The sequence below is a fragment of the Neovison vison genome, chromosome 2 (genome assembly GCF_020171115.1).
Source record: "Neovison vison isolate M4711 chromosome 2, ASM_NN_V1, whole genome shotgun sequence".
NCBI classification, from domain to species: Eukaryota; Metazoa; Chordata; class Mammalia; order Carnivora; family Mustelidae; genus Neogale; species Neogale vison.
Genome location: NC_058092.1, coordinates 176979385 through 177007209, shown reverse-complemented (window position 1 = coordinate 177007209; position 27825 = coordinate 176979385). Strand labels below are relative to the sequence as shown.

Sequence of the window (27825 nt, the reverse complement as noted above, 5' to 3'; positions counted from 1 at the left end):
TAGAAAACCCAGGTTTGACTACGATCCTGCCTAAGAATCCAGTGAACATGAAATACAGAACAGGTTCCTGTTCTCTTCAGTTTTGTGGGTTCTACTGTGAGTGTTGGGCAGCCTTCCTTGGTGAGAAATATTGGAGGTGCTGGTCTTTCAGATGAATTTGTATGAGTTTTGTAAGATTCCCAGAGGCATCCCAGATGACATGGGAAGGAGCTTCATTCATCCTGTTGGGCTCAGGTACAAACATACTGGGGTAAACACATGATGTCACCTTGGAGGTATGGGGCACGGGGCCAACCTAAGATATCAGCAGGGCAAGCTCGGTTGAAGGCTAAGATCCTAAAACTTTCTCACTCCATCCTACAGTATCTTGCAAACCACATCACAGGGAATAAACTGTTCCTGCTGACTTCCTTCGAGGCCATGCAAGCTGATAGGTAGTTCTAGGGCTGAGATGTCCAAATTACTAGAAAATGTCATTCTTGGTACCCTTGTGCACTCATTTGCAGAAGGTCAAAAGAGCAGGACAAAAATAACTTTAGGGAAAGACAGATGGGTGTGTAGCCAGAAAATACACATTTCTACTGGCTGATCTCTTCTTAACCCTTTGCATTCTTGGAAGCTCGAAGAAATCCTAACCAAAAAGTCCTCAGCACTTCCTGATAAAAGAATCATCCGCTAAAAATAAGATTTATAAACTGTGGCTGTCTAGGGTTGGCTTCATTACACTGGGAAGAGGAGTGATATACAGGGCAGAGTAACAGCAGACTGCCAACACAGAACCAAAGTCTTATTTTCCTACATCAGAATCTTCCAAATTCACCACTAGTGAAAATGTTCCCATTTTCGTTAAGTTTAGTCCTTGGATGTGGAAACCTAGGATCAGTTGAAATCTGGTCTTTAATTTGGGTCCTAAAGGGGTTATTGCTACCTTTGGCACAGAATCAACATCTAAGCGCAAACACCTGGTAAGCAGAACCGTGCACATCTGACTAACCCCACAAAAGTAAAAAAGAGAAGTCTAAAAACATGAAGTGACCCTTCACCCTTCATGGCGCTAAATACCTTGGGCGTTCACTTTCAGGACTCCGAGGAATGCTTGGGCAAAATGGGCCTGGGCCCTGAGAAATAGTTTAGAATTTGGATTTTCATTCTGTGTTAATAGAGATTTTTCAGGAGATACAATTGCATATACGGGTACCTGTATCCATGTAACTGTTTTTTTCCATACAGGTAAACATCTTCAGTTTTAGTCTACGATAAATTAGAGGTGACTTTGGAAAAACAGAACTAAAAAACGCAATTCTAGCCATTTCTAATTTCATCCTCTGTTAATCTCTGCAACATATTTAGATGAACACGTTCAGAAAGAGGATGGTTCAGCTTGGTCTATTTTTGATACAAGCAGAGTAAACTATGTCATTGTGTCACCTTCTATGAATCTCAGCTTCAGTGACGTGGGCGCTTAATCATCTGTCCTTTACCCAACAGGCCAGACTGGGAGGTGGGAAGTCTTTCTGTTGACTAATCAAAAATGCCTACGCTCCCCCCTCCCTCAGCCACCCAGGGGAGGGGAGGTGGCGGGAACAGACCCAGAGAGCTGTGAATACCAAAGCCAGATTCTGAATTGAAAACTGCCACCAAGACACCAGAGCAGAGAGATAAAGAGAAAAAGGGAAAAAAGAAAAAAAAAAAAAAAAAGATATAGCCAAACAGAGAGCAGGAAGTGAACGATCATACCTTGGCCACAGCCTTGCCATCAGAGTTGTTGTTGGAATCTTTAACACCACTGAAAGAATCTCTTCTCTGTGGGCATGGCTTCTTTTTGCGTGGTCTGCCTTTAAGATTTGGCGCTGAAAACAAACGAAGAACAACTCATGTACATTTTCACTGGCATGGGTTTCCTTATGAAGAGAGATCAAGCATGTTTAATAGAGAGGTGCCCTCTAACCTGTTCGGAGGGCACGCATGTGTGCAAGCCTACCCTCACGTTATGCTCCCTTCTCTGAAGGCTTGCCTCTTAGTAGACTCTACGGTTCTGTACACGCTTCCCAAAGCTAACCTAGCACACTCTCACCTGTCTGATTAGCGTACATGAAACAAAGCTATCAGCTCCCAAGGACAATACTAAGGAACTTCCCTATTGTTAGAAAAGAAACATGTTGAGCTGAAGGATAACCCTAAGCCAGGCTCCCAGATGATTCTTTTTGTTTTGTATCTCGTTCTCAGAAACCTAGGTGACTTGCCAGCCCATTACGGTCTCCTAGTAATGCAGCGTTCGAAAACCTCTGTCCTCAAAAGTGGAGACACGAGCGTTTTCTGAAACTGTGGTCCATACAAGTGGATAGGATACAAATTACACGTATTCATAATAATATTGTGACCAGCGTGTCTCAGATCTTAGCAAATCTGGCACCTACATTCAAATCAGCATGCTTTCTTTTCCCTTCCAGTGGAGTTTTTATGACGATCTAGAGGGTTATTTAAAATAACTTGCAAAGATCACACTGGGGTTGGCCTGATTCCGTGAAGGGTATACTTTTTTAAAGCCACAGACAAGATGCAAAATCAAAGTTCTAGTTCATCCTTGATGCTGAGCTCGAATCCCTTTATGATCCACACAGAAAGCAGCAAAAAGAGAGTGAGTGGCTGTTTATCTAGTGCTCCGAGTGTCCGGCATCAGCTTTCACACCGAGCTCCATCAGTCACCCAAGCTGAGCAAAATTAAAACAAGCACTAACCTAGAAGCTCTTGAACAGTTCCAAACAAATGAATTACACCCCAAGCCGTGTTCTTCCAGCCTTTTCGAGACACCCACATTTTTTAATTGCTTTAAGGTAGGATGACAACAGTGCCAATTCCGAACAACTCGGGACGCTTTTAATTGCTGTTCATCTTCCTGACATCACACAGTGAACCAGGCATTTTGGAACATCTGATACTGTACTCCTCTCACTCACAGAACAAGTCCCGCTCCTTCGATTTTTCTACTGTGCATAACAGCTCTGCTGCTGGGGAAACCTCGGGAAAGCGGCGCTGCCTTTCCAGTTGGACAAAAGTTTAAAAAGTGGCTTGTGGGGCTCAGGCTCCCCCTCCCAAACCCCCTGTCCTCTCCTCCCCACCCCCCAACCCCTGGCAGACGAGTGTCCAGAAGTCCATCCCCCAAAGCCAGCCTGGAATTATCACGAGGAAACCAACTCCCAGACAAAAATCAAAGCAAAGAGAAAGTCGCGATTACCCATTCCAGTCGACAAACATCTGTCTGAGGATGTCTGCGCTCCTGAAAGCTACAGCATGTGACCGACCGCTTCCCGGCCACGTCCCTGGAAGTCTCAATTTGACTTGGTGTGGCTGTCAGCTTCCCTCCCAAGGCGAATGTGATTGCGAATGCGAGCTGCCAGGCTCCGCGCTCTGCTTACAACTCCCCTCCCCCCGCAGCTCCATTACTCATGTAAACACACAGCAGTGACTAGCACGGAGTGTGTGGGATGCGCTCTGAGGACTTTGCCGGAGTTGCCAGACGGGCAGGGAGGGCTCTGCTCTCTCCCCCGCCCTGCACGGGGCTGGTGATTTCATCGGGCCTGTTCTGTGGATCCTGACCTCCTGCTCCCCTGTCCCAGCCTCCTGCCACCACCTTCCATGAACCAGCCTCAGCCCCGAGCCAGGGCGTGGACTATTTTGGTTCGAGAGACTCTGTGTGGCACAGAAGTGTTTCCACAACGGACCCAAGTGCTAAGACTTTAATGAGCGTGAGGGGAGGATGTCCTTTCATGTCCCTTATCAAAATAATAGCCCAGCAGAAAGAGCTGACAGAAAGGGAGCAGAACGCGGGGTAGGTCTGAGACATTTCACGAAAAGAAACAAAACAGGATCGCCTCTGTTCTCAGACTTGTTAACTGCGATCTCTCCTTCCTCACATTTTGGCAAAAAACCCACTTAAACCTAAAAGCATCTCTTTCCAGAAAGCTTTCAAATCCCAAAGGCCTTTTAGATAGAACTTGTACTGAACAGGCTGTTTTAAATACAGGCAGAGGTTCCGGGAACTGACAATAGGTCATCCTCAAATTGGGTCTATTTTCTCCATTCTTTGAGCTGTTTTCAGAACCCAGAGAAGCACATGCCCTTCCCCAGCAAATTCTGAGAATCATAAATTTAGAACAGGCTAGCACCTAATATTCTGCTCACACAAATTTAACTCTAAATGGGATCTGATCAAGAGAAAAAGCCTTTTGTTCCTAATGAGGCAAGTCGCTGACACTGCAGGTAGGCTAGGCAAATCCCACCGATCGCTCAAGCCTCAAACTCACAGACCTCGCTTCTTTCCCTTCTCCCCTCCTTGTCTGGCTTTCTCTTCTGGAAGTTACCACTGTATTGGTGGCATTTTAGCTGTGGTTTAGGGGTTATTTTAGCCTCGGTTGGAGAGTCCTGAAGGGCAGGACCATGTGGATTCTTCTGTCACCTGCCCAGCACACACCCAGGAGACAGCATTACTAGTATCAACTTGGTGAATGAAAAAGTGACGGATGGAACTAAAGATGCCCACAGGTACCTCCTTCAAGTTTTCACGAGCCAAACCCACCACCCTGGCCATGTGTGTACCTGTCGTACTAGGCACCTGTAAAACTGCATTCCCTTCACACTATTTACACTTGAGCTCTGGGAATGTAACCCAGAGACTTGCAAGTTTGCTCCGTGAATTGAGACAGAAAACCCAAGGCCCTTGGTTCCTGAGGTCTGTGTCTGGCATCTTGGAAGGGCTGTGATCTTGTCCCCAAGGCCCCAGTGCCCCAAAGACCAAATGTTCAAAGTCCCAGGGAGGATGGAGCAGGCAGGACTGGGGGAGGGGGACCCATAATATATTCTGAAACCTCTGGGATCTATAAGACCCCAGGGGAAGCTTTGGAATTGAGGGTCTGGCTATTTGGGGGGAGTAAAAGTTCTGGTTACTCCAGGCTACTTTTTTTTTTTTTTTTCCTCATAGAGTCAAGAGAACAAATCATTTGCTAGGCAGGCGAGTGAAAACAAATGCTTTATGGTGTGGTGGTGGTCAGGAGTGTGGGGAGCTAGCAGTAAAGTTGTTGAGAGCACAACTGGCTCTAGTCAGTCCCACTACAAAATAAATAAGTAAGTAAGTAAGTAAGTAAGTAACTAAATAAATAAATAAATAGTGAGAAGCCATAAATGCACGGTGACTTTCACATGTGTATATAATCCACAGCCCAGCTCTGGCCAGGCTTACTCACGGTGTTCAGTCAATGCTCTTCACATGAATGTTTTCAATACTACACACAAACCGTAAGAATAGCTGCTCTTTACTGAGCACTTTCTCTGTGCCAGTCAGCCCTTAGCCTATAATAACTCATCTAAAACTCGCAGCAAACCAGCAGGAAGGGGAGATTATTATCCCCATTTTCCAGACCAGAAAACTGAGACACAGAAGAAATTACTTGTCTTAGGTCTTGCAGCTGGTTACAGGTAGCAGAAGGAGTCCAACCCAGGCCACTGGATTTTATCCGGAGTCCCTGTTTTAAGGAACTTCTAACAGACAGAGGCATTCATTCTGTCCAATAATGAGACAGCTATATGGTTAATATGGGCTGGTAGTCACCAGGGAGCTTTCCCCAAACAAAAACACCCAAATACCACATAGCACATGGGGGCTAGGGCCCATCTCTGGCAGCCAACGGCATCTTACAGGCTTGGCGTGGAGCAGGGTCCCCGCCGACCTGACTCAGCGGTAGGTGAAAGGCTTCCACTAATGCCGCACAGGTCTATAACACTGAGAGAGCCATCCACATCCCCCCTTTGCAGGAGGCCCCCGACTCTTCTGCCTGAACAGTGAAAGATCTCTGTGGTTTTTAAAAAATCTTTCCTCTCCAACTGCCCATCTGTTCTTCTTACTCAGCGTCATGAAATCAACAAGTACGCGCCTTTGTGAAGTCACTACTATTTCCATTGGTGTTGATCCCAGGAGCACTGGCGACCGCCGGTGCTCCGGGCGCCTCTGACATCTGACCCGCATGTTTTGTTTTTTCCTCTTCTTAACTCCGTCAAATATTAATAAAAAAGAACATTTTTTTTAAGACAACATAGCAAAACAAGGTTTTGGGGTTTGTTTGTTTTCTTAACGCGTCTAGAAGCTCAGAATTTCCAGGCATTCTTTTATATGTTCACTTCACTATGGGTTCTGACAAGTTACGTGTCAGGGCAGCGCCAGGTGTGGGAAACTTTCAGCTCAACCCCAACTCTTGAAATAATAATAATAAAACAAAGGAAATGTAACCAGTTACTGGCAAAGTAAATTGCTTTTGGCTTAAATGTTCCTGTTTTTTTCTACTGTGTTCTTCCTGTCATGACCGTCTCTCTTTTTTTATAACATTTATGCTCTTGGAAATACCACGAAGATAAACTGCTATAAAAGCGGGATTGACTCATCAGTTAACAACTCTTTCTTCTCATTTTGCAGAGAGCATTTTGTTGCCAAAGCAGCTTCATATTCTCTCGAGAAATTCTTTGCGAGCTCCCTCTTAGAGATAGGACTTGCTTGTTGGTGGGGACTGCAGTTAGGGGGATGGAAAACCAGGCATCATTTTCCTAAGAGTTTGACCCCTAGGGTGAATATCTAGAGGAAGTTGGCAGAGCGTTAGCTCACTTGATTTGCAAGTTGTGTGTGTGTGTGTGTGTGTGTGTGTGTGTGTTTTAAATACTAAACACAAGCCAGAAAACTAAACTCCTCTGACTGATGTATTAGGGACTGACAAACATTGTTCCATGTATAGTATGTATCACTGATAATACTTTGCATTTCTGTAATGCCTTTCCTCTGAGCATCTCAATTCTCTGGTATATTTGCTTTATAGACAATAATCTTAAAATACTCTGGCAAGTTTCAGCATGGAGCATTGCTCTTGCTGGAAAAAAAAATACCCTAATTTAGTTATCATTTACTGTGTTCTATTTTCAATGTTTCCCTTTTGACTATTTAGAAACTTCCTCTTTCACTACAACAAAAATAGGATGAGTGTTTTTAAAGTTATTAATGTATGAGTAAAAGATTTAGAAACCATGCATGGCAGAAGGCTTGATCAAAGCCACTCCTGAAATTTATGGGTGTAATAAAAGAAAGGCATTTCACAGATAATCTCTTACAGAATTTCAGTTTTCAAATACTTGGGAAAAAAGAAAAGAAAAACAGAAGATCTCAGCCCTCATTTTGGCTTTAACTTAAAGCCAACATTTTTAGTTTAAAAATTCATAAATGATTCCCTGAAACGTTCACTTCAAATCCACAGCTAGATTCCCTTTACTAACTGCTCCACACCTAAGAGAATGATGCCAGGAAGCGGTGGCAGCTGCTGGTGCTCCTCAAAGTCTGTTAACTGGTTGAATCTTTCCCTGAATGCGCAGAGCATTCATGACACACAGAGTTAACAATTTCCAAATTTACTTGTATTCTGTTTTCCCATAAACAACCTTCTACACCCAACAGGAATGTCTGGGAAGCAACCATGTTGTCTGAGACACGAGCCCTTGGGGCTATTGACGTGCCTGACTCCATCTTGTGGGATGGTCCCACCTTAAGGATGTCTTGACTGCAAGAGGCGAGAGGTAAGACAAACAGCAAACAAAACCCACTGCAAGACTGTTATCATTTTCCACAACTGTTCTGACAGTTCCCTTTTCCAGGGTTTTGTTTTTTTTTTTTTCTTAAACCAAGGCATGAAAGAGAATAGTTCAGAGGCGTGAACTGAGGCAGGAGCCGCCCTCAAAATGCCCTTACTTTCCGCTGCCCTGAGCGATGACCGCTGCGTGTGCCCCAGAGGGCCCATCACACTGCCAACCTGGATGTCGTGGCTGCTGCAAGTGTCCACGTCTGCATTGGCTCCAGCCATCCCTGGCGCTGTTTGGACCACTGGGCCCATAACCACGATTTAGCATTTCCACTGAACGACCCTCTCTCAGAACCCAGGGCCCCTTCCACCTCCTGTGAGGGGTGAGCAGTTGTGTTTGTTAGAAGGAGGGCAGGGGGCAAAAAAGAAAGGAAGCAGGCTTCACACGAGGTCCTGCCACTTTGGCTGTTTGTCAGCTTCGCTGAGATCCCCACAAGTCACTAATGAGAGTGGAATGTCTTAGTACGTTTGTCATACCTGGACTGCCTGGGCAGCTGAAGTCCAAAACAGCCTCGGACTTCATTGACTGCTCAGCAAACCACGTAAGTCAACACTCTTGTAATCCCTTCCAAAACATGCCCAGTCTTACTCACTCTTTGTTTCATACTTGTGAATGCTGGAGCAATCGTTAATGCCCCTGATCAAAGTTTTAGTAATTTCATAGGCATGTGATTTGCATAGCTATTTCCTGATCCGCCTTCTCTCTGCCCCGGAGGTCTTCATTTCTCAGAAACACTTAAAAACACAGATTATTTGACTTCTCCCCTTCCCCCACCCTATAAATGGAACTCGATTTGCTAGCTCATCTGTATTGCTAATTGGTTTGAAAGCATGTGACTCCACGCGTTCTTGCCATTAAAACACAAGCAAACCTCCTTTTCAGTCAGGTTTTACCAGCAGTGACAGGCAGATTTCTATCTTGATTTCCCCTCTGTGTCTCGAGGAGGGAGAGAAATTTAAATGACCAAATGTTATCTATATATTATTCTGAAACAATGTAGTGAATTCCAAAGGAATGCAGAAATGTTCTAGAAGTGTATAACAGGCTTGTCTACAAGGGCTCTGGCAAAGACGTAGGGGATTAGAGACACTTTCCACTACCACTTACGGAATAAGGGGAAAATCTGGGAGCTAAATCTGGGTGTAGAGTGAGGAGAGAAGGCTTCTAGGTTTTCAGGAGACTGATTCTGGAAATAGGGAAGGAGATTGAAATCCATGCCCGACCTGTCAAACCCTCAGCTTCCCTTTGATTTGCTCTGGCCCCTCACAGTATCCGCCACGGGCCCCATTCTCAGGGAAGGGTCCCCTTAAGGACCCGTGAAAGGCACCGAGGTGGCGGCCCACAGCTCTTTCACAAGTGCTCATTTGTCTTTGAGGTGATGAGGTGTCTGCATGCACCACGGCATCAGAAGCTGATGGAAGTCCAAATTTTACAATTCTGTGAAGAAACATCAGGGCCGAGTGGACACCTGAGGACACAGCTTGGTGCACAGAGTACATTCTGGTGGCAGTTTGGTCCCGGTGTTACCGCTCTACACAAAGGGTCAGATTTCCCTCGCCAGCCGCAAGGTCTTGTCATGAAGCTGCAAACCCGGCAAAACCAAAAATGGTCTCTAAAAATGCCACTGGGTGGCTCAGTGGGTTAAAGCCTCTGCCTTCAGCTCAGGTCGTTATCCCAGGGTCCTGGGATCGAGCCCGGCATCGGGCTCACTGCTCAGCGGGGAACCTGTTTCTCCCTCTGTCTCTGCCTGCTTCTCTGAGCACTTTTGATCTCTATCAAATAAATAAAGAAAATCTTTTAAAAAATTAAAAACAAAACGCCGAAGGGGCTCAACCTTCTCCCCAGCAGCTCATCTCTCCTGCTATTCTTCTCCCTGGATGCCCCGTACCCAGGATCCATTTCCAGGCCCTGGTGCTCGGGCTCCACTCTTGATCGTACTGGACATGGAGGGAAAACAAACAAACAAACAAACAAACTGCATGAAAGCTATTAACAATTAGATTAAGTGCATGGTTTGCATGTTTACTGGGTATTTCTTAAGATTCTGAAATAACTTATGTTTCCATTTTTTGAAAACTCTTCAATAAACACAGATTTAGTCTCTCTTAGTATGACTGTCTGGAATAAGAATAGAATATTAATTTAAGATACTTGTTTTTGTGTGTTTTTTTTAAATTTAGGTTATTTTAAGGATCCAGTCTGAAAATGTTTTTTAAAGATATTTTGATGTCTCTAATTTATGAAGTTTATAAAGATAGGACCTCTTAAACAGAAAGGGGTTTTGTCTCTCTTTTCCTTTTTGTTACAATAAAAAATCCTGCTCATTCTAGTCTATGATTGATATGTTCTGTGGTGTTACAATTGAACATGACAGCACAGAAGTGAAAGTTACATTTTTGGGGGCTGACTAGCCTTGCAAGGAGCAGCAAATATCAGAACAGTTTTTAGACTCATATAAACAGAACATTCTTGTTCAGTCATTTCTCCAGGTTTGGAAATGAGATATTCCATTTTCAACATGAGGATAATTGATTTGCTACATCTCTAAAGAAAACATTCCCTACTTGGAAATAAGTAAAAGAGACATTTGTGTGTGTGTGTGTCCATGAGTGTGTGTGTGTATTAACATGGAGGTATTTAACTTCTCACAGACTTGGACTAATATGTTATGAGAGACATTTCAGTTTTCAAACACATACACATAAGAAAAAGTAAAAGGTCATCCAATAAGTAATAAGCTTCCAATCTCTTTTTTAAGAGATCCCAGGAGGAATTTGTACTTAAAAGGGATTTTTCACACTCGATGGCTTTCTACCTTTCAGAAAGAGAAATTGAAGAAGTTGGATAAGTCCCTTACTTAAAAGTGAATAGATGACTATTCTCGTTTGTTTGAGGCTCCCAGACATTTTTCTCTGCTCAGGTAAAGCCCTCCCAGCCCTTTTCCCTTCCGTGAGCCACGAGCATGAGCTCTGAACTTCATTTGTTTGTGGCTACCTACGAGCCACAATACTCGAAAATGTGTCTAAGCGGAGTAGAGCGAGGGTCCAGAATGAGAAGAGCAAGGGTCTGGGTTGTGAGGAAGAGGCAGGGCGAGCCAGAGTGCTCGGGTAGGGGGAAGGAGTGTATGCACATTGTGGAGAAATGTGGACAGATAACCATCAGATGAACAAAAAGAATACACAGAAGAGGTTAGAACTTCCTCCCATTTTTTTTTTGGTGTAAGATAAAACGTTTCTATGACTTTTAGAGCTGCTCTGTCTCACGTGGTCACCACTAGCCACGTGGGGCTAATGAGCACTTGAAATATGTCGGGTCCAAAACGGAGATGTACCCTAAGCATAAAACACATACAGGATTTCCAGGACAAGATATAAAATGTAAAATATCTCATTAATAACATTTTATGTTGATTCCATATTGAAATAATATTTTGAATATACTGGATTAATTAAAATTAATTCTGCCTTTTCTTTTTACCTTTTAAAATGAGGTTGCTAGAAAATGGGAGGTTACATGTGGCTTGCATTATCTTTCTCTTGGGGGATGCTGGTTTAGTCAACAATCCAATGTTATGATTACAGATAGGTCCTTGAAAATGTGTAGACAGAACAAGATTAACATCTGAAGCTAGAATCATCAGCAAAAGTGATGATTCAAAGTTTCACTGAAATTTAGGATTTTATTTACTGTTATATGGAAGGGTAATCATGCATCGATGTTAGCATCTGAGAATTTTGCCGAAGCTGAGGTGTTTCCTTTGCAAAATTCAGATCTGGTAATAATTGACTCCAGGTTACTCAATGGCCCCAATGAAGATATTATTTTATTAACTTCCTTAACTAAGATGTCAAAGTAAATGTTAAGCCTTGACCGGGCACTTGGGGGGAAAGAGTAGAAGAGAGAGAGAAAAAGAGGCTAATTATTAATTTTACTAACTATTCTCTCCAGTTACCAGCGTGGGTTGGGTATAATGTTAGCCATTTGCAAACTGAGTAAGAGAAAATAGACCTTGAGTGATTTGGGCTGGTCGGAAGATAGAAGCTTCTTAACTGTAAATTGTGGAATAAATTCATGGTCTGGCTGCGTTTTCCTTTTTGGAGATTTCATTTGCAAGTAAGCAGAGAGATCAGATAGAGTCAGTCCTAAAGACACCCAAGGGCATGGCCTTCTTGTCTTTATCAAGGTGCTTCAAGGACCCCAGTTCTATAAAACGAAAAGTGAGATTATTCTTTGAAGACAAAGCACTCCGATGAGCCCCGAAAAGTCTACAGAACAAAAGGGGTTGAACTCTAGGGGGCAGAGGAGGAGACACCTTCTTTCCCTATTCATTCATAGCACCAAAAGCCATTGGGGAGTCACTCTAAGAAGACAGCAGCTGCTTGGTGGCCACCTGGCCCAATGTCCCAGCCACCCAAATAACTGGTCACAGTAGCCGAAATCAAAGCCTATTCCCTCCACCCCCTCACCTTTTGATTCCTGAGGCAGCAACAACAGGGAAACAGAACTAGACGTTAACAGGTCTCCAAATACAACAGGCCAATCAAACGGCCACACATCCACCTGGATTCTTTTATGGAAACCCTCCCCCACCCCTCCGGTTAGGGCTCCCATTGTAAAAATAAAAGAACAGCAATGGTAGCAATGGAAATAAGCTTAGGAAATATTTTCTTTTCTTAGAAGGCAGGAGTTGCTATAGCACTGAAGGCAGGAACACGCAGAGAGATTAAGAGCAAATCCCTACAACACCAACAAATTGTGCAGTGAATATTACACATTCTACTGTGTAGTACTTATAACATTTTTTAAATGAAATTACTTGGCAGGCTCCACCTACAACCAGGGACACAGTCTGCACACCTCTCTTATGTTTCTGATATCTCCTTTACCAGTATTTGTCTTTGTCCTCCAAACTTTTTTATAGCAACATGGTATGCATATTTCAGCATCCAACATTATTAACTCATGACCAACTGTCAGTTGATGGTTATCTAACACATGGGGTCTCCAAAAAGGGATCCTTATTTGGGCAAAAGCTCTTGTCTGCACCAGTCTGTCTAGATTTCCCCTCAGAAGAACTTTATTTGGATTATTATTCGTTGTTTGTTGGAACTCAGAGGCTGCATGTGTGGCAATCAGAAGGCGGGGAAATAAATCCTTAGCAAGTGAAAACACTTAGCTTATATTAAAACCCTTTCTAGCTTTGTTAGCTTGAAAGTCAACTCTTGGTTGCCCTCTCGTGGTGAATCTATGTGATGTGGTGGGAAGACCATAAAAACCCAGAAACTAACAAGAGTTTAATCAAATACAGGTAAGCACATTCATCCTTGACAGACACAGTCACAAATCACAACCTTATGTTGTTGTATGTGTTTCAGAATTTACATTTAGTGGCCCTCCCATGCGGAGTGGGATTGGAGGGGGAGGAAATGGCAGGGGCAGGGGTGGAGGGTGCGGGGGGGGGGGGGTGCTGTAATATGGAAATTTGAACTTTGTCTTTCTGGACTATGATAACTTCACTATGTTTACTTCCATAACTGTGATATATGTAGCAAACTGATTTTTATGAGATTTAGAAACTTCAAAAAAATCATGCCCACATTTTAAAAGTTCCTTCATAACCAAAAATAGACTGATGTTCCAACTGGTTTGGAATTATAGGAACCAAGGAAAGAAATCTCTGAACAATTCCCTAATATGGAAGAAAATCACTTAAAAAAAATAAGGAACAGCTTATTTGTTTTTGACAATAGGCAACATATGGAAACTTGGAGTTTATAGAGCTAAGTGTAGGTACACAATTCATTCATAGCCTCTAAAAAGACAATTTTATAAAAATCTGAACTCCAAATTTAATAATTGGTTACTCCATTTGGTATCTAATTTTAATTTTAAAACACCATTTAAAATTTCTGCTGTACGCCTTTCTACAATTTCCTGCCTGACAGGCCCATCCCCAAAAAGCAAACAAACCTGGTATTAAAACAGACTGAGCAGCTTAAGAAAAAGCTGGGGGCAAAGTACATGAGAACGTGAACTATTTTTCATCATATTACCAGCAAATGCACCATTTCCTTCTTTATGTGCCTTCTCTTTAGATAAAAGCTGCTCCTCTAACCTACATTCACAAACACGCTCTGTATTTTTAATTTGAGTTTAATATGAGTTTAGGGGCAGATTCATCTTACCTTGGCTTTTCCACTCACACGTGGAAGTTCAGTTTTACAACAATAGTTGTTTGGTTTTGTCTCTGAATTAGCAAAGTTCTTAAAGTAATTTTACTATAAAATTAAACAGCTGTGAGTTCTTTAGCAAACATGATGATTCTTGTTCTTCTTTGTACTATTGTGCAAGCTGAAATACCCTTTCTTTCATGTCTTTTTATTCCAAAATGAATTCCCTAGTTAGCCTTGTTTAGCTTAAAAAAAAAAAATAATAAAGAAGGGGGTGGGGATTTGCTGACCTCTGAGATTCATCAGAATTTAAGCATGGGGTGTTTACACAAGGTGCACACTCAAAAGGGCTTTTGTTTCGTTCCTATTATGGAATGGAAAATTATATTCTGCCCTGATATAAAGCTAATCCAGGGGTACAACGGAGTTGTTTGCAAACACTTCCGTGGGCCAAGGCATCTTATGCCTATTTTGCAGATGAGGAAACTGAAACATCGATAAATGGTAAGGAGGCAAGAACCGAAGACGTTCATAGAGGCTGGAATTAAATTTAGAATTTGACTCCTAGCCCAGGCCTCTAGCCACGTGAGGGCTCTGACTTTGGAATCAACAGAAGAGCAATTTTAAAACATTCTTTTGACATTATTAACCACAGCCTCAGGCCTCGAGGGAAGTGGGGGTGGGGGGCGGGGCCTGGAAACAATACGGAGCTGCTAGGTGACAGCGTCTTGCGGCAGGACTCATAAAACGGGTTACGGGATCCATACTGCCATATATTCTAGGAATGTTCAGAGGCTTAATGATTCCCTTCGTATCTTAAAAAATGAAAATCGAGACTGGTGGGCTCTTGAAGACGACCCCCTCCTCAAATACAGAGCCAGAGAATGGCTCCAACGCATGCAGCGGGAAAAGCTGTTCTTGGCTTTTCAAAGGCATTTGGAACCAAAGATCACGGCTAGGTGCCGGTGAATCCCCCGATTATGACCGTAGGATTCTTTATCTGAGTAACTTAGAAAAGGCTGAAATGCCAGAGTTGAAGAAGAACCTTAGATTCCCACTAGTCCAAACTCTTATTTGACGCATCAGAGAAGGGGGGGCCCAGAGAGTTTGCAGTTCTGCCTGCGGTCACACAGCTCCACGGTGGAGCTGCCAGAGACATGGGGGTGTGTGTTGACTGCAATCGGCGGCAGATGGCTTTTCAATGGGCCCTGAATACCTCCTCTTGGGTCTCTGCAGGGCGGGCTCTGTCATCCTAAGACCACATTACTAAAACACACTTTCCAAGGAACTGCAATTAATAAAGTCAAATGGGAGCTGACAAGGACATTCCCACTGTGTTCAAATGCCAAAACATACAACTGCGAAAGCTCACTTGGAGCGCACGGCCTGTGGGTCCTCCTGGCGAAACTTCTGTGTACCACCGAGCAGCTGCGCAGGCCCGAATGGGCGGGACCAGGAGGCGAGTACGTGGGCCGCCGTGGGGCAACCTTCCAGCACTGCCTTCAGCGCCTGCCACCTGCTTGACGTCATAGGGCCGTGCTGAAAAACGAAGGGGCCCTCCTTGGATGAGGGGAGGCCTTGGGAATTCAGGACCTCTGGGAGCCAGGAGAACAGACCACTGCGGACCTTGCTGTGGAGTGGCCTCGCCATCCTCCAATAATAACAGACGCCTTAGCACCACTCGCGGCTTCACCCCGGCGTCCCCATGCGCACAGACTTCCCTCTGACAATATCCTTCTTTTTTCACCTTTGTCCCTGGTGCTCAGCTCTTACGTTTTTATCCTGGACTGGGGCTGGGCATCACACCCCCTCCAAAAGCTTCCTTATTCCCCTGACCTTCACCTGGAGGAGGGACACTCTGACCGTAGCTTCTCCATCACGCGTGTTTCTATCCTAGCTCCTATCATCCCATACTGAAATTGTAGGTCTCTCCTCCTCACCAGACTCTGTCTTGGTTAGAGTGAGTGCTCAATAAACATTTACTGAACAAGTGACTCTCTCCATACTATACTTTGAAAGCACTGCCTGGCCATTAGTGAGATTCTAATAAATGTTTATTAAACGGCGGAAACTTCTGAACCCACTGGAGTACGTAAATTCCTCCGCAGAGGGCAAGGGGGCTGGGCTGTCCTTGGCAGCTCACCTTTCTGTCTGTAGTACTTCCCATTGGTCAATCAATAAAGAGAAAGAGTATATCCTCATTTTAGTTCCCACTCTGTAACTCTGAGGCCCAGCTCCTGTCAGTTACTTAAATGCTCTACAGAAATCTGCCCCCTCTGTGAATCTATAGGTCTGACCTGGTTTGCCAAGACCTTCCCACCCACAGAGATGCTGTCTCTCCTGGAGAACACTCAACAGGGATAAAGTCAGTGACACCGAAGAGAAACTAAGTTCCCTTGGGGAGATAAGACGGCAGACTGCCCGAGAATTACTTTTTAAGGAACCCCATCCCTGCAAAGCTGCCTAAAAAAAAATGTGCCTGTAGGCAAAAGTCTGGGCAGGTCTATAATGTAGAGATTAAATTTAAATTCCAATAAAGATTTTTAACAAAGGGATCAATAAAATAGGAGATTGATCTTCAGTTAAAAGTTCCCAGTAATGGGATAGTCTACAAATTTCATAAATAATGCTTTTATCTTGATTGCAAAATAATCCCCTGCCACAAAAACAAGGCGAATCAAGGTAGGAAATTGTTCAGTGCGAATTAAAATGTCACACTTTACACAGAATAAAGCATTGCAATCACCAGGAAAACACACATTGCAAATGTGTTAACACAAAATTACATACATCACTTAATTATATAAGCGCACAGCTCCGAGTAACCCATTAGCTAAACATGTCGGGCTGTGGTTGAATATATACATGCAATATTTTTAGCACAGAGGGGATGTAACTATGTCAGGCCTGGCACCATAAAGCCTGAGATGGCAAGTGCTATTAAACTGAGATGCAATCATGTTGAAAAGGAAACATGAACAAACAGCAGACAATTGAGAAGAAAATACAGTGAGCTTGTGTTCTACTACATGTGCTTCCAAAACCTTATATAACTACTCATTGTCTATTTCATCTGGCTTGCATCCCGGGTTTGTTCCATGCTATACTAATTTTATAATAATAAACTGCTACACCAGTTTTATGAAATCACGCATGCGGAGAGGTTGCAGATGACATTACATCTGATTATCTTCGCCAGCAAAGGACACTGTTCTGAAATTAAACACAGTCTCATGCAAAATCCGTCCACTGTGTTTAAAATGTCCCCTAGAGCTGGCTTCTGAAAAAGCCATCCAAACATCTTTGCTTTCGTCTCCAAAACACTGGTGAAGGTGGTAAAATTGTTCTGGATCCCCAAGTTTCACAAGGACGTAAAGAGGGTGTAGACTTTGAAAAACAGGTAGCTGTTCATTGACTTCATGGACCACGCGACCAATACAACTCCAGGCAAGTCATCATCTCTCTCTGGGGTTGAGTTTGCCCATTTATCAAAATGGGATTGTATCTCTCTCTTGAAAGACTATAAATGGTGGAGAAAGACTACGAATGAGATAAAATGAAACAATATGCCTGGCACATTATTTGGTACCCAGAAGACACTGATAAATGGTGGATGCCATTATTATTACTATTATAGGCACAGACACAAGGGAAGAGTATATCACTTTAAGCATTTCAAGAGGCCAGTGGTCCTCTGGTGGGAGAATTATGGTCACCCAGGAAACCCCTGAACATTCAACACAGAGATAAGTACCTATAGCACCCAGCAAGAAAGAATAAGTACAATGAAAGCTAGAGGATCGGTTGACAAAAACACCTGGTATACTTCCTTGGAGGCTGACTGTTGTCTATTCTGGCAGCGCCTTTCAACAGAGAGGCAGTTAAGTATGTTGTTAAAAGGGGAGAACAGGGCGCCTGCTCTCAGGTGGTTCAGTGGTTTAAGCCTCTGCCTTCTGCTCAGGTCATGATCTCAGGGTCCTGGGATTGAGTCCTGTATCTGGCTCCCCCCCCACCCCCACCCCTCCCCGGCTGCCTCTCTGTCTATTTGTGATCTCTCTCTGTCAAATAAATAAATAAAATCTTAAAAAAAAAATAAAAGGGGAGAACATGTCTTAGTAATAATTGATTCTATGTTTTAGACCACTTTAAATCTCAACACAAAAAGTGAAGAAGAAAAGTTGCCACACAGTAAAGTGTTGCCAAAACAGGATCAAAAAACATTAAAATGAAAATAAAAAAGAGACTATGCTAAGTGTCTTCATTCTCTAAATGAATTGTTGAACATTTCTGAGGTCCCCAGGCTCATTGTAATCCCCTCTACCTTGGAGTCACCATACAGAGGACTTTGCACACAGTAGGAGCTCAATAAATAGACAATCAATGGAACTAGTAGGCCAAGAAGAAAAGCAACCTTATATTCATTGCTGACCCAGTACAGACAGATCTATGGGAAGACTGAAACCCAGACAGGGCACATAAAGTTTTCCCTCTGGGTTTTTATAAGAACATTTCTACGAATAAAATCTCTCTATAAACAAGGCTATGATGTGGCAAAAGAGAAGAGCAAATTCTATCCATCTGGAAGTCAGGGAAGGTCGCTTAGGAGGCAAAAAGAGTCACTGAAGAAGCATTTAAGGTCCTGATTTCTTACTGGCCAAACCAAGTCCTGGTTTTGTTTCTCACAACTACTATTTGTTTACTCAATAAATATTTGTTGCATTTGCCGTCGCAAGCCTGACCCTGTGCTAGTGCAGCTGGGGATAAAACAGAAAAGGTAATGCAGATCCTGACTTTAGTGAGTTCACATGTTCATGGAATTGAATAATAGCAGGCCCGTTTCCTCATCTATAACATTAGGGGTTTATTAGACAAGACTAGTACATGGACCAAATCTGCTTGGCGCCAGAGTTTATTTAGCTTGTACAGTATTTGTCAATCATTGTCATCAATCTAAAATCATGAGATTGTCACATAAAAATCAATATGTCTGGCTTTTCTTAACGAGTTGAGAGATCTGACAGGACTGGGCTCATACTCCCACAGCAGAGAGCTGAACAGCAGCCGCTCCTTTACACAGAGCCTGGGTACCCACTGGTTCCCGATTTCTTACAGGCTTCACTGGCCCCTCTCCACCTGAGCTCCCTGCTGACACCACAGAGTACCTGAGTTTGTGACCTCTCATCTGGAAGCTCATTTAGATTTTCATTTCAAATAAGATCTGATCAGGAGACCCAGCCAATGGTATAAATCAGTAACCTGTCAGGAACAGGTAGTTCCTCTATTAATCCGTGTCCTTTACCCAGGGGTCTCAGTCCAAAGGTTACGAGATCCTAAAGTGGGTTACCAGAAGAGGTGCTGTCGTCCTTCTACTTAAGGCTTCCCACAACTTCATTATCTCCACATGCATATGGGATTGGGTAGAAAGCAGTCCTGCCTGAAGGCAGAAAAGCGTATCAAGCCTCACTTAGAGGTCTCTCTTGTTTTTTACATATTCCCCCTTTCCATGTGTCCAAGATGAATAGGACATTTCAGTGGGCCTCCAAGGATGCCAGACCAGATCTCATTACTCTTAAAGATGCATGGCCTGATTCCTGGGGGATCTACTTTGAAATACAGTCATCTCAGCTGCAACTCGAACTGTATTCGCTCTTCATTCATTTTTAGACCCTTTGCGCTCCAAAAATGCTTCTTGATGGTTGCTAGGCAACTATTGTTGAATACATGCAAGAGGCATTAATTGTGTGAACACTTTCAAAAACAGGGGGAAAATTGTTTAAAACCGAGGACACTGCCATACCTAAAATAAAACATTTCCTTCTCAGGCAGCTGTCCTGGCTTCTGTATGTCAGGGGGTAAGATGATTCGCCATAAATTACTCCCCTACTCTCTGTCTCTTCCATCATCCCTCTTCAGTCCCCCACTCAAAGATGTAAATCGCCTCCTCTTCAAGTCTCATTCCCAGGATAACTGGGACTTGTCTTATTAAATATTCTCTGCTTTCCTGTTGTGTGGTTCCTCACTGACCACATTTTTCCTGACATGTGTATTTCATCCTTGCATATCCTCAGGGCAGGACAACTTGTGGCTTGTCACTTATTACATCTAGCTTTGGAACCCACTAAACTTATCATATAGTGATCGTCTCTTTCTCCGACCCAAATGGAAATAGCAAGATCTCTTCTATTTTCCACATCAAAGACTATGCTTTCCGCTGATGCCAAATGCTCTGTGCTTCTTACCAGTAAATGCAGACTTCATTTTATAGTGTGTTTTCCTGCACTTTTTTTTTGACATTCCAATGTCATGATCAAGCTACAAAGACACAGACTTCCATAAATTGAGTCAAACGTCGAAACTAAACAAAGGTAGAGTTCATGGCAATGGGAATCTCCTTCTTTTGTTGGATATTAAGGGAAGAAAAATAATTTTCCATCAGAATCCTAAGGGCAAACTCGGCTAATTACATACTCTTTCCACTCTATGGTTCACATGGGTAGCTTAGTTTCATCATCTGTAAAATGGAGAAAATGATTCAGGGTTTAGAATGATGTCTGGCACATGGTGAATGGCATATAAGTAGCATCAACAGCAGTATTACTACTACTACTACTACTACTACTAGTACTATTATTATTATTATTATTTCTGGGTCTTAGATTCATCTTCCCACCATTTTTTGCCCATACATTCTCATCTTGGTTAATTCCAATCAAGGATTATGTCTTTCCTATGAAATCAAATTTTTAAAAAGATTTATTTATTTTGGGGGGGCAGAGAGAGAGAAAGCATGAGCACAAGCACTTGAGCCAGTGGGGCAGGGAGAAAAGGGGAGGGAGGGGGATGAGCAGACTCCAAGCTGAGTGTGGAGCCTGAGGAGGGGCTTGATCAGGAGCCTGAGAGCATGACCTGAGCTGAAAGCAAATGCTGGGACACTTAGCTGATTGAGCCACCCAGGTTCCCCCTGCTATGAAGCCAATTTTGAAAAAAAATATCAGGGATAATAGGCTTAAACACAGAAAAAAAAAAAAAGAGACTCTGATCAGTGATAAAAATCACATGAAATAAAAAATATGATACAAAACATCTGAGTTAACTTCTGGAGTCCACCGAGAGAAGAGAGGGCATGGCGCGTCTGGAACAAGCACGGCTGCACCTTGTGTGTCAGCGTTAGGGGGCCGGAAGTGGAGGAAGAGAACGAAAGCAGACGCAAGAACGTCACAGCTCTGGAATACTCTGGACAGGTCAGTCCTAGGGGTCTGTATCCCTACTGCCACCTCAAACCGTCCCACAAGCATATCTGGAGAGCCGGTAGAGCTAGCAGATCTCCATAGACTCAGGCGAGTTGTGGTACATACTGTGGATCTCCAACAAGCGTCCAGGTTCTGCTTTAGCACAGACTCTGTGCTAAGAGTCTGATGTGCACTACTTCATGGAATCCTCACGTGGACTTCCCCTTGAGGTGGGTCATATCACTAACGCCAGTTTATTTTGAAGATTTTATTTATTTGAGTGAGTGAGCGAGCGAGGGAGCGAGAGAGAGAGAGAGAGAGAGAGAGAGAGAGATGGAAGGAGCGGGGGAGGGGCAGAGGGAGACAGAGAAACATGTTCCCTGCTGAGCAGGGAGCCGGACCCAGGGCTCAATCCCATAACTCTGGGATCATGACCTGAGGTGAAGGCAGACGCTTACCCCCACTGAGCCGCCCAGACTCCCCTCACTAATGTCCATTTAAGGGTGGGAAAACTAAAGGTTAGAGAGGGAAAGGAATTGCCCTGGAGCACAAGGCTGGTACGTAGGAGTGAGTGCGGACTGAGACCCGGACCCCTGGGCGGTCAGAGCTCCCGTCACTGGTGGCCCCGCTCTTGCCTCGGCCGGGCGGCCCGCCCCAAGCCCCCAAGCCCCGACTGGGGGGCAGGCGGTTCCCTCAGACGCGGGAGCTCCGGGGGAGACGCAGCTCGGCCAACCGCACGGACAACCAGCGTGCTCTTGACACGCGCTCGCTCGCTCGCTCCCTCCTGTAAGCCGGCGTGTCCGCGCTTACGTAACTCTTCAAACCGAGAAGGAAGCAAGCCCCAGCTCGTTCCTCTCTCTCCCGGTCCCGCAGGCTCCGAAAGGAAACTCCTCTCCTTCCCAGCCCAGGTCTGTACACCACCACCACGAAGAACCCTCCGAGGTGAAGATTTCTGGAGCACCCGTTAGCCTCACGGGGGTCACCGGCCAAACACGAGACCCGCTCCTTGCTTTCTAGGGAAGCAGAACCGAGCTTGTTTGTTGGGAGTTCTGGCATATTCCTTCAAGGCCACCGGTCACCTAGGATTATGTGGGCGACGTACCGGGGACACAGGGGTCTCCAAGACTTCCCTGGGCCTTACTCTCACAAAGCTGAAGTTCCAGGAAAGTGGAGGGGTGGGCGCTGCCAACAAGCAAGAGGAGCAGTGCTGGGAGCATCGCAGGGGGCTCACCTTCTGGAAGCCCGCGAAGACCTCTCTGAGGAAATGATGGGAAAGCTGAGATCGGCAGGACCCAAGACGTTCGCTAGTTTGAGGTGACAGATTTCTCTTCCAGAAAAGACACATACCAAGACAGAGACATAGTCCGAGCAGAGGAAAGCAAGTTCGAGGAACTGAGAAAGTCCCACGCTGCCGCCTGCCCAGAGCACCGGGCATGAGGGAGGGGTATGGCGGCGGGGGGGGGGTGTGTTTGCTGTCCTCTGACCAGACCCCATGGGACCCATGCATCCCTGTGCTGAAGACTCTTTATGCCACAGGCTTTTGAGAGACACGCAGAGGGATTTGAGGAGGTGGGCACAGGGCTCCTGGCAGGTGGGCCTGACCATTGGGCAGGATCAGGAGAGGTGGAGGGAGGAGGAGAGGAAGCACACACTCCATTTTGTGCCCTGCCCCTTCCTTCTGTATCAGGAACACAGAGGGAGACTAACCTGGCGGCCTGCCCTTCCCAGAGCCTTCTGCCCCCACACCCCCATCTCCGTGACAGGGCGCTACATTTCTACGCATCACGCTCGGTGATAAAGGACTCACAATAACTCCTTTCACCCCACACCAGCCTGTGTTAGGCTTCTTCTGTGGGCTGAGGAGGGCTGTTTTAATATCTGATTCTTAATTTATTCATTTTCAGCTAGCAAACAATTTTTAATTAGCCTGCTCTTCATTAAGGACATGGAGCAGGTTATTAACTAGGTGCATCTTTGGGTCTTTAAAAAAGTGAAAAAGGCGTAATCAATCTGTGTGTGATGTTCAGGGGTTTAATTGGTATTAGTCAACATCTTTAGAGCAAATCTCATCAAGTTCCATTTTTAAGCCCTGACTCAACTGACAATCCCACAATGCAGCAGGGAAGAGTGGGATTAATATATTAGTCACTTGTAAAACTTGCCAGTCCCTCAATTACATTAGTTCCAGTAAAATATTCTAGGGAATAATCAAAATTTAAAAAATATATATATCTTCCTCTCTGCCTACTGAATCTGAGAAGAAGGATTCACTTCACTCTTTCACAGCTCTTAAATGCTATTTAAATCCTTAAAGACAGTACTTAGATACTAAGAGTCTGTTTAATTCAAGGGTGCCCCCACTCGCAGGCAAACACAAATGCCTCAGAGGTTAGCTCTGTGTTGGGTTCTTGATTGTACTAGGCCCGTGTCCTCACCCAGGGCAGCACACAGTTACATAGCTGATTATCAGAGCAAGTTGGTTGGACACACAAATAAATGAACAAACTGTTCACAGACCAAGTATCTACTAACAAGTAATGAGGGAAAGTGGGGATCCAAACAACCAGTGCGCTCCCAGGCGGGTGGAGGAGAAAGCCTCTAGGTCACCTCATTGGGCTGTCCTGCCCTGGCCAGTTGTTCTATATGGTTCTATATCCTGCAGCAAGGATTGGGTATAATTACTCAGCATGAGAGACTGGTGTCGCTTATGGAAAAGCCATTCCGAGTCTTAAAGCGGTGAGGAGGAGGGAAAGGAGTGGCATCACCACCTTATTAGAAAGCCAGACCTTGAGCAGTTTCTCAGTTATGTCCTCCTTGCCTGTTCTGAGGCACATGTCAGAATCTGCACGACTAGGGTCTCTGATGTAGCCTCAGGGGACACAGACACCTCTCGAGCATCCACTTAACGAACGCCATTATAGACTACATCCAAATTTTTTAGAAGTCCTTCCAAGTTGCCGAAGTTAAAAATGCAAATATGCTTTTCCTCAGCTCCTGTCCCACTGGCCCTGGGTCAGCCTGCTTGGAATGATCTGCTTGATTATACATAGAAAACTTGAGGGACTTCTGCTAATACAGACACCACAACGTGGTCACAAGTTACACTTAGCTTCTCGACGTGCAGTGACTTGATCAGGAAGATTTGTATTCAGTGTCTTGTTCTAATTACACCTCTGTGGTCATATCTAGCAGCTATTGCAGACATACACAAACAAACATAGGTCATCTAGTTAATTTCAAGGCCACAGACAGACTGTGGATACGGCGGCAAGACAGCAAGTGCAAATGCCCACACTTGCTATAGGGAAATGTGTATATAACAAGCAAAGGCAGACAGACAAATTCAGGTCAGCCTTCCCAAAAGGCATTAGCGATGACCCAAAATCATGCCCCCCACCAAATTCTTTGTAAAGATACCTATGTACGTCTGCTCAAAATTATGTCACTACATTCTACAACCAAGATAAAGACGTTCCTTCCCTGTGAGCTTCGTGGCAGCAAGAAAGAAGGCACAAATGAATCACAAATATGTATGATAAGAACTGTGTGGAAAACACTGTGATAGATGACACATCTCATTAAATATAATTTTATGTGATAGGTTACTGTATTGCCCTGTTTAATTGATTTATATACACTTTAGGAAGCTTTTTACTGTTCAGAATGTAATTATATACTTTATAATTGAGTACATAGTTGATTAATTACAATGTTTATGGTCATTTCAATTAAAAGCTGGTTATCAGGCCCATGGTCAGAAATCTACCCTCCCCACCTTTAAAACGTTGCTTCTGCAAATAATGTTCTACATAAGTGAATTATATTTAACCTATAAGATTTTTGCTTACAGCTCTGTTTCTAGTAGGGCATTTATATATAGCCATCAGGGGGATATCTTTTCTTGGGATAATTGTCTACTCCTAAATATCTGTGGTATAGGGTCATTCTAGGTATGTTGAAAGTTCTTTCCAAACCATTTCAGAACAAGAAAAGAACATTGGTACAGATGATCATTTGTATTCAGTGGGAACTCAGTCAGTATCTATCCATGAAAAACTTGTCTAGATTTTCTTCAATTCAGTGGTTTGGTAGCTTTTGTACTATTTTAGAGGAACAATGAGAAGTTAATCTCTCTTCTTAAAGAAAAAAAATCAGAAAACATAATTTTGTCAAATCTCCTTCAAAGGAATTTCTTTTCTAGCTTCTTATCTGTTCAAAGCTGCTTAAGATATGGTAGTCAATATCAATCAGGAAACATTTGACCCAAAGAGATAAAGTCCGGAGGTATGATCGTTTGATGAATGGTCTACCCTTATCAGCCCATAATTGCTATTATAAACTCAACAGAAAGGTTCCCTTCCACTCTTTTTTCTGAAATAAGCCTCAAAGAAAAAGCAGTGGTGGTGTCACCATTAAACCTCACATGCTGAGCATGTGCAGTAGCCACTGGCTGCTATAAAGACAGCAGGTGTTATGTTAGTCAAAATTAAGAGTCTCTGAATCACAGGCTATATTTTATAGCCTGTGATGCATTTTCACACACAGTATTTCATTTAACCCAGACAGCAATCTTTTTGGGCTTGTTGCTTATCATGGCCTGTAATTCTCTCTCTGTGTGATTATATATAAAATATAATATATATATATATTATATATAAAATATAATACATAATACATATTACCTTTATATATTATACATATGTAATAATGGGTATAGTAATATATATTATATATGTAATATGTATATGTAATGATAGGTATATGTAATAATATGTGTAGTAATATATGTATTATATGTATAATATATGTAATAATATGTACAATATATATATATTCCTTGCTTTCTACTCACATCCCTAGACTCTAGCCTTAATGAGGACCAGGGACTTACATCTGTTTAATTCACTAAGGTTGACTCAGGGTCTAATGCAATTTTAATAAGTTATCCTTAAACTTATTTATTGAATTGATGAATGGTGGCCTTAACAGAAAGAAAAAGAGATGGAAGAATGAATCAGGAACCCTGTGTTGTGGGGATCATCTTGTTTATTTTATTTTTAAAATTTTACTTATTTATTTAAGAGAGAGAGAGAGAAAGAAAGAGAGAGAATGTATGAGCCAGGAGGAGGGGCAGAGGGAGAGAGAGAAGCAGGCTCTTCACTGAGCAGGGAGCCCGATGGGGGCTCGATCCCATGAACCGAGATCAAGACCTGAGCCGAAAGTCTTAACTGACAGGCATCCCTGTCTTGCTCATTTTAAAGCTAAGAAAACTGAGGGTTGAATGGGAAGCTGTTTATGCAGAGGGGACAGGCACATAAATCAACATCTGCCATTTCTTTGGGTGTATATTGCTGAGGAGCTGACTCTTATCTTTATCTGGGATACAAAATGGGTGAAGCAGCAGAGGGCACACCACCAGCTCAGTCTCTGTGTGACCTTGATCATGACTACTATTGCTATTATTTTAAGACTACTACAGCAGGAGCACAGTGTAAAACAGTTCCCATATATTGTCTTGGCCAATCCTCATGAGAACCATGGGAAACAGATATTGTCATTCTTGTATTCGAGATGAGAAAGTTCAGTCAAGTTAACTAAATAAACAGCAACATCAGAACAAACAAGAAAGCAGACCAAGCATTACGCATGGGAGTAAATTTCCTCAATACCTATTATCTATTACACAGAAGTGAGCAGACAGCTGTGATGGTGGAATGGTGGCTTTGTTTCTCAGGCCACAGGTAGCTTCTAGCTCAACATCCCATCACTAAAACGGAGAGCAGTGACAGGAGGTGAACCAAGTTTATTCCAGACTCTTCCACTAACATTTTTATGCTCCGAGTCCCAATAACACTGTTTCCACATCTGTAATAATGGGCTTGTGTTATTTCCCTCCAGCCACTCAAAGGACTCTTGGAGGAACAAGAAGTATCACACTTACCAGCAAAATGCTACTGTGCAATGGGGAAGGATGTGGGCACTGGTGTGAAAGATTACCCATAAAATCTTCATAATCTCCAACCAAAGGCTGCATCTCCATGGACTAGTGGCTTTGTGTTCTGTAGGCTATTTCACCAGCAAATCCATCAAATCCAGTAGGCTGTAAAATGAGCTGCTCTGAATGTCAGCCTTCAACGTCTCATCGAGTTCAAACAACACCAGTGTGGCAAACAGTGTGGACATACTTAAGCCTTCTCTATCCTCCTCCAAGTTAAAGACCATCCAGGAAGCTTGTCCTGAGCACCCTGGACATAATTATTAACTTTTTTCAGCAGCATATCATCTTCATAACACAGCTAACTCCATATTCTTCTAGTCACAATTTGTTTTATGAATTGGTTCATGTATATTTACTAACTCTCCCAAAGAAGCTGGATTCCTCAGTGTGCCTAGGGCATAGTTCAAGGCAGAACAGCTATCACTTAAAATAAATATTTGTGGCTTGACTGGCAGATCAGAAATAGCCCTCTTGACTTCATCCAAAAGTACCATTCTTCTTAATTTTGTAAGAGAGGTTTCCCTTCCCTTGATTACTGTGACATCTCATTGTCTCTATTTTTAGAGTCACAGCTATCTTATCCTTCTTTCTCTGCCCCCTTTTCCTGAACAAGAGTTCACTATTTCTGATGAGATGCTCTAGCCTCTCCCCACCTCCTAAGCAACTGACCAATCCCATCGGCACTTCAGTATTTCATTCTTCTGGTATAAGAACACACCTCGAAATGTGGCAATGGCCTGCCCACATGGGTATAAATTGC

General features: G+C 43.6%; 1 protein-coding gene across 2 annotated transcripts in view; it reads right to left on the bottom strand.

The window, feature by feature from the left end:
- ARID5B (AT-rich interaction domain 5B) overlaps positions 1-27825 on the bottom strand; it is a 177830-nt gene that overhangs the window by 42443 nt on the left and 107562 nt on the right. Inside the window, exons 1-2 of one of the 2 annotated variants that reach the window (XM_044239597.1) lie at positions 3236-3555; positions 1738-1850 (exon numbers count right to left, since the gene is read on the bottom strand). In XM_044239597.1, the coding sequence (XP_044095532.1) occupies positions 1738-1850; positions 3236-3239 (117 nt within the window). In that variant the 5' untranslated portion in view covers positions 3240-3555. Of the gene's footprint in view, positions 1-1737; positions 1851-3235; positions 3556-27825 lie in introns of those variants that run through there. The other variant, XM_044239596.1, reaches the window with a different exon arrangement.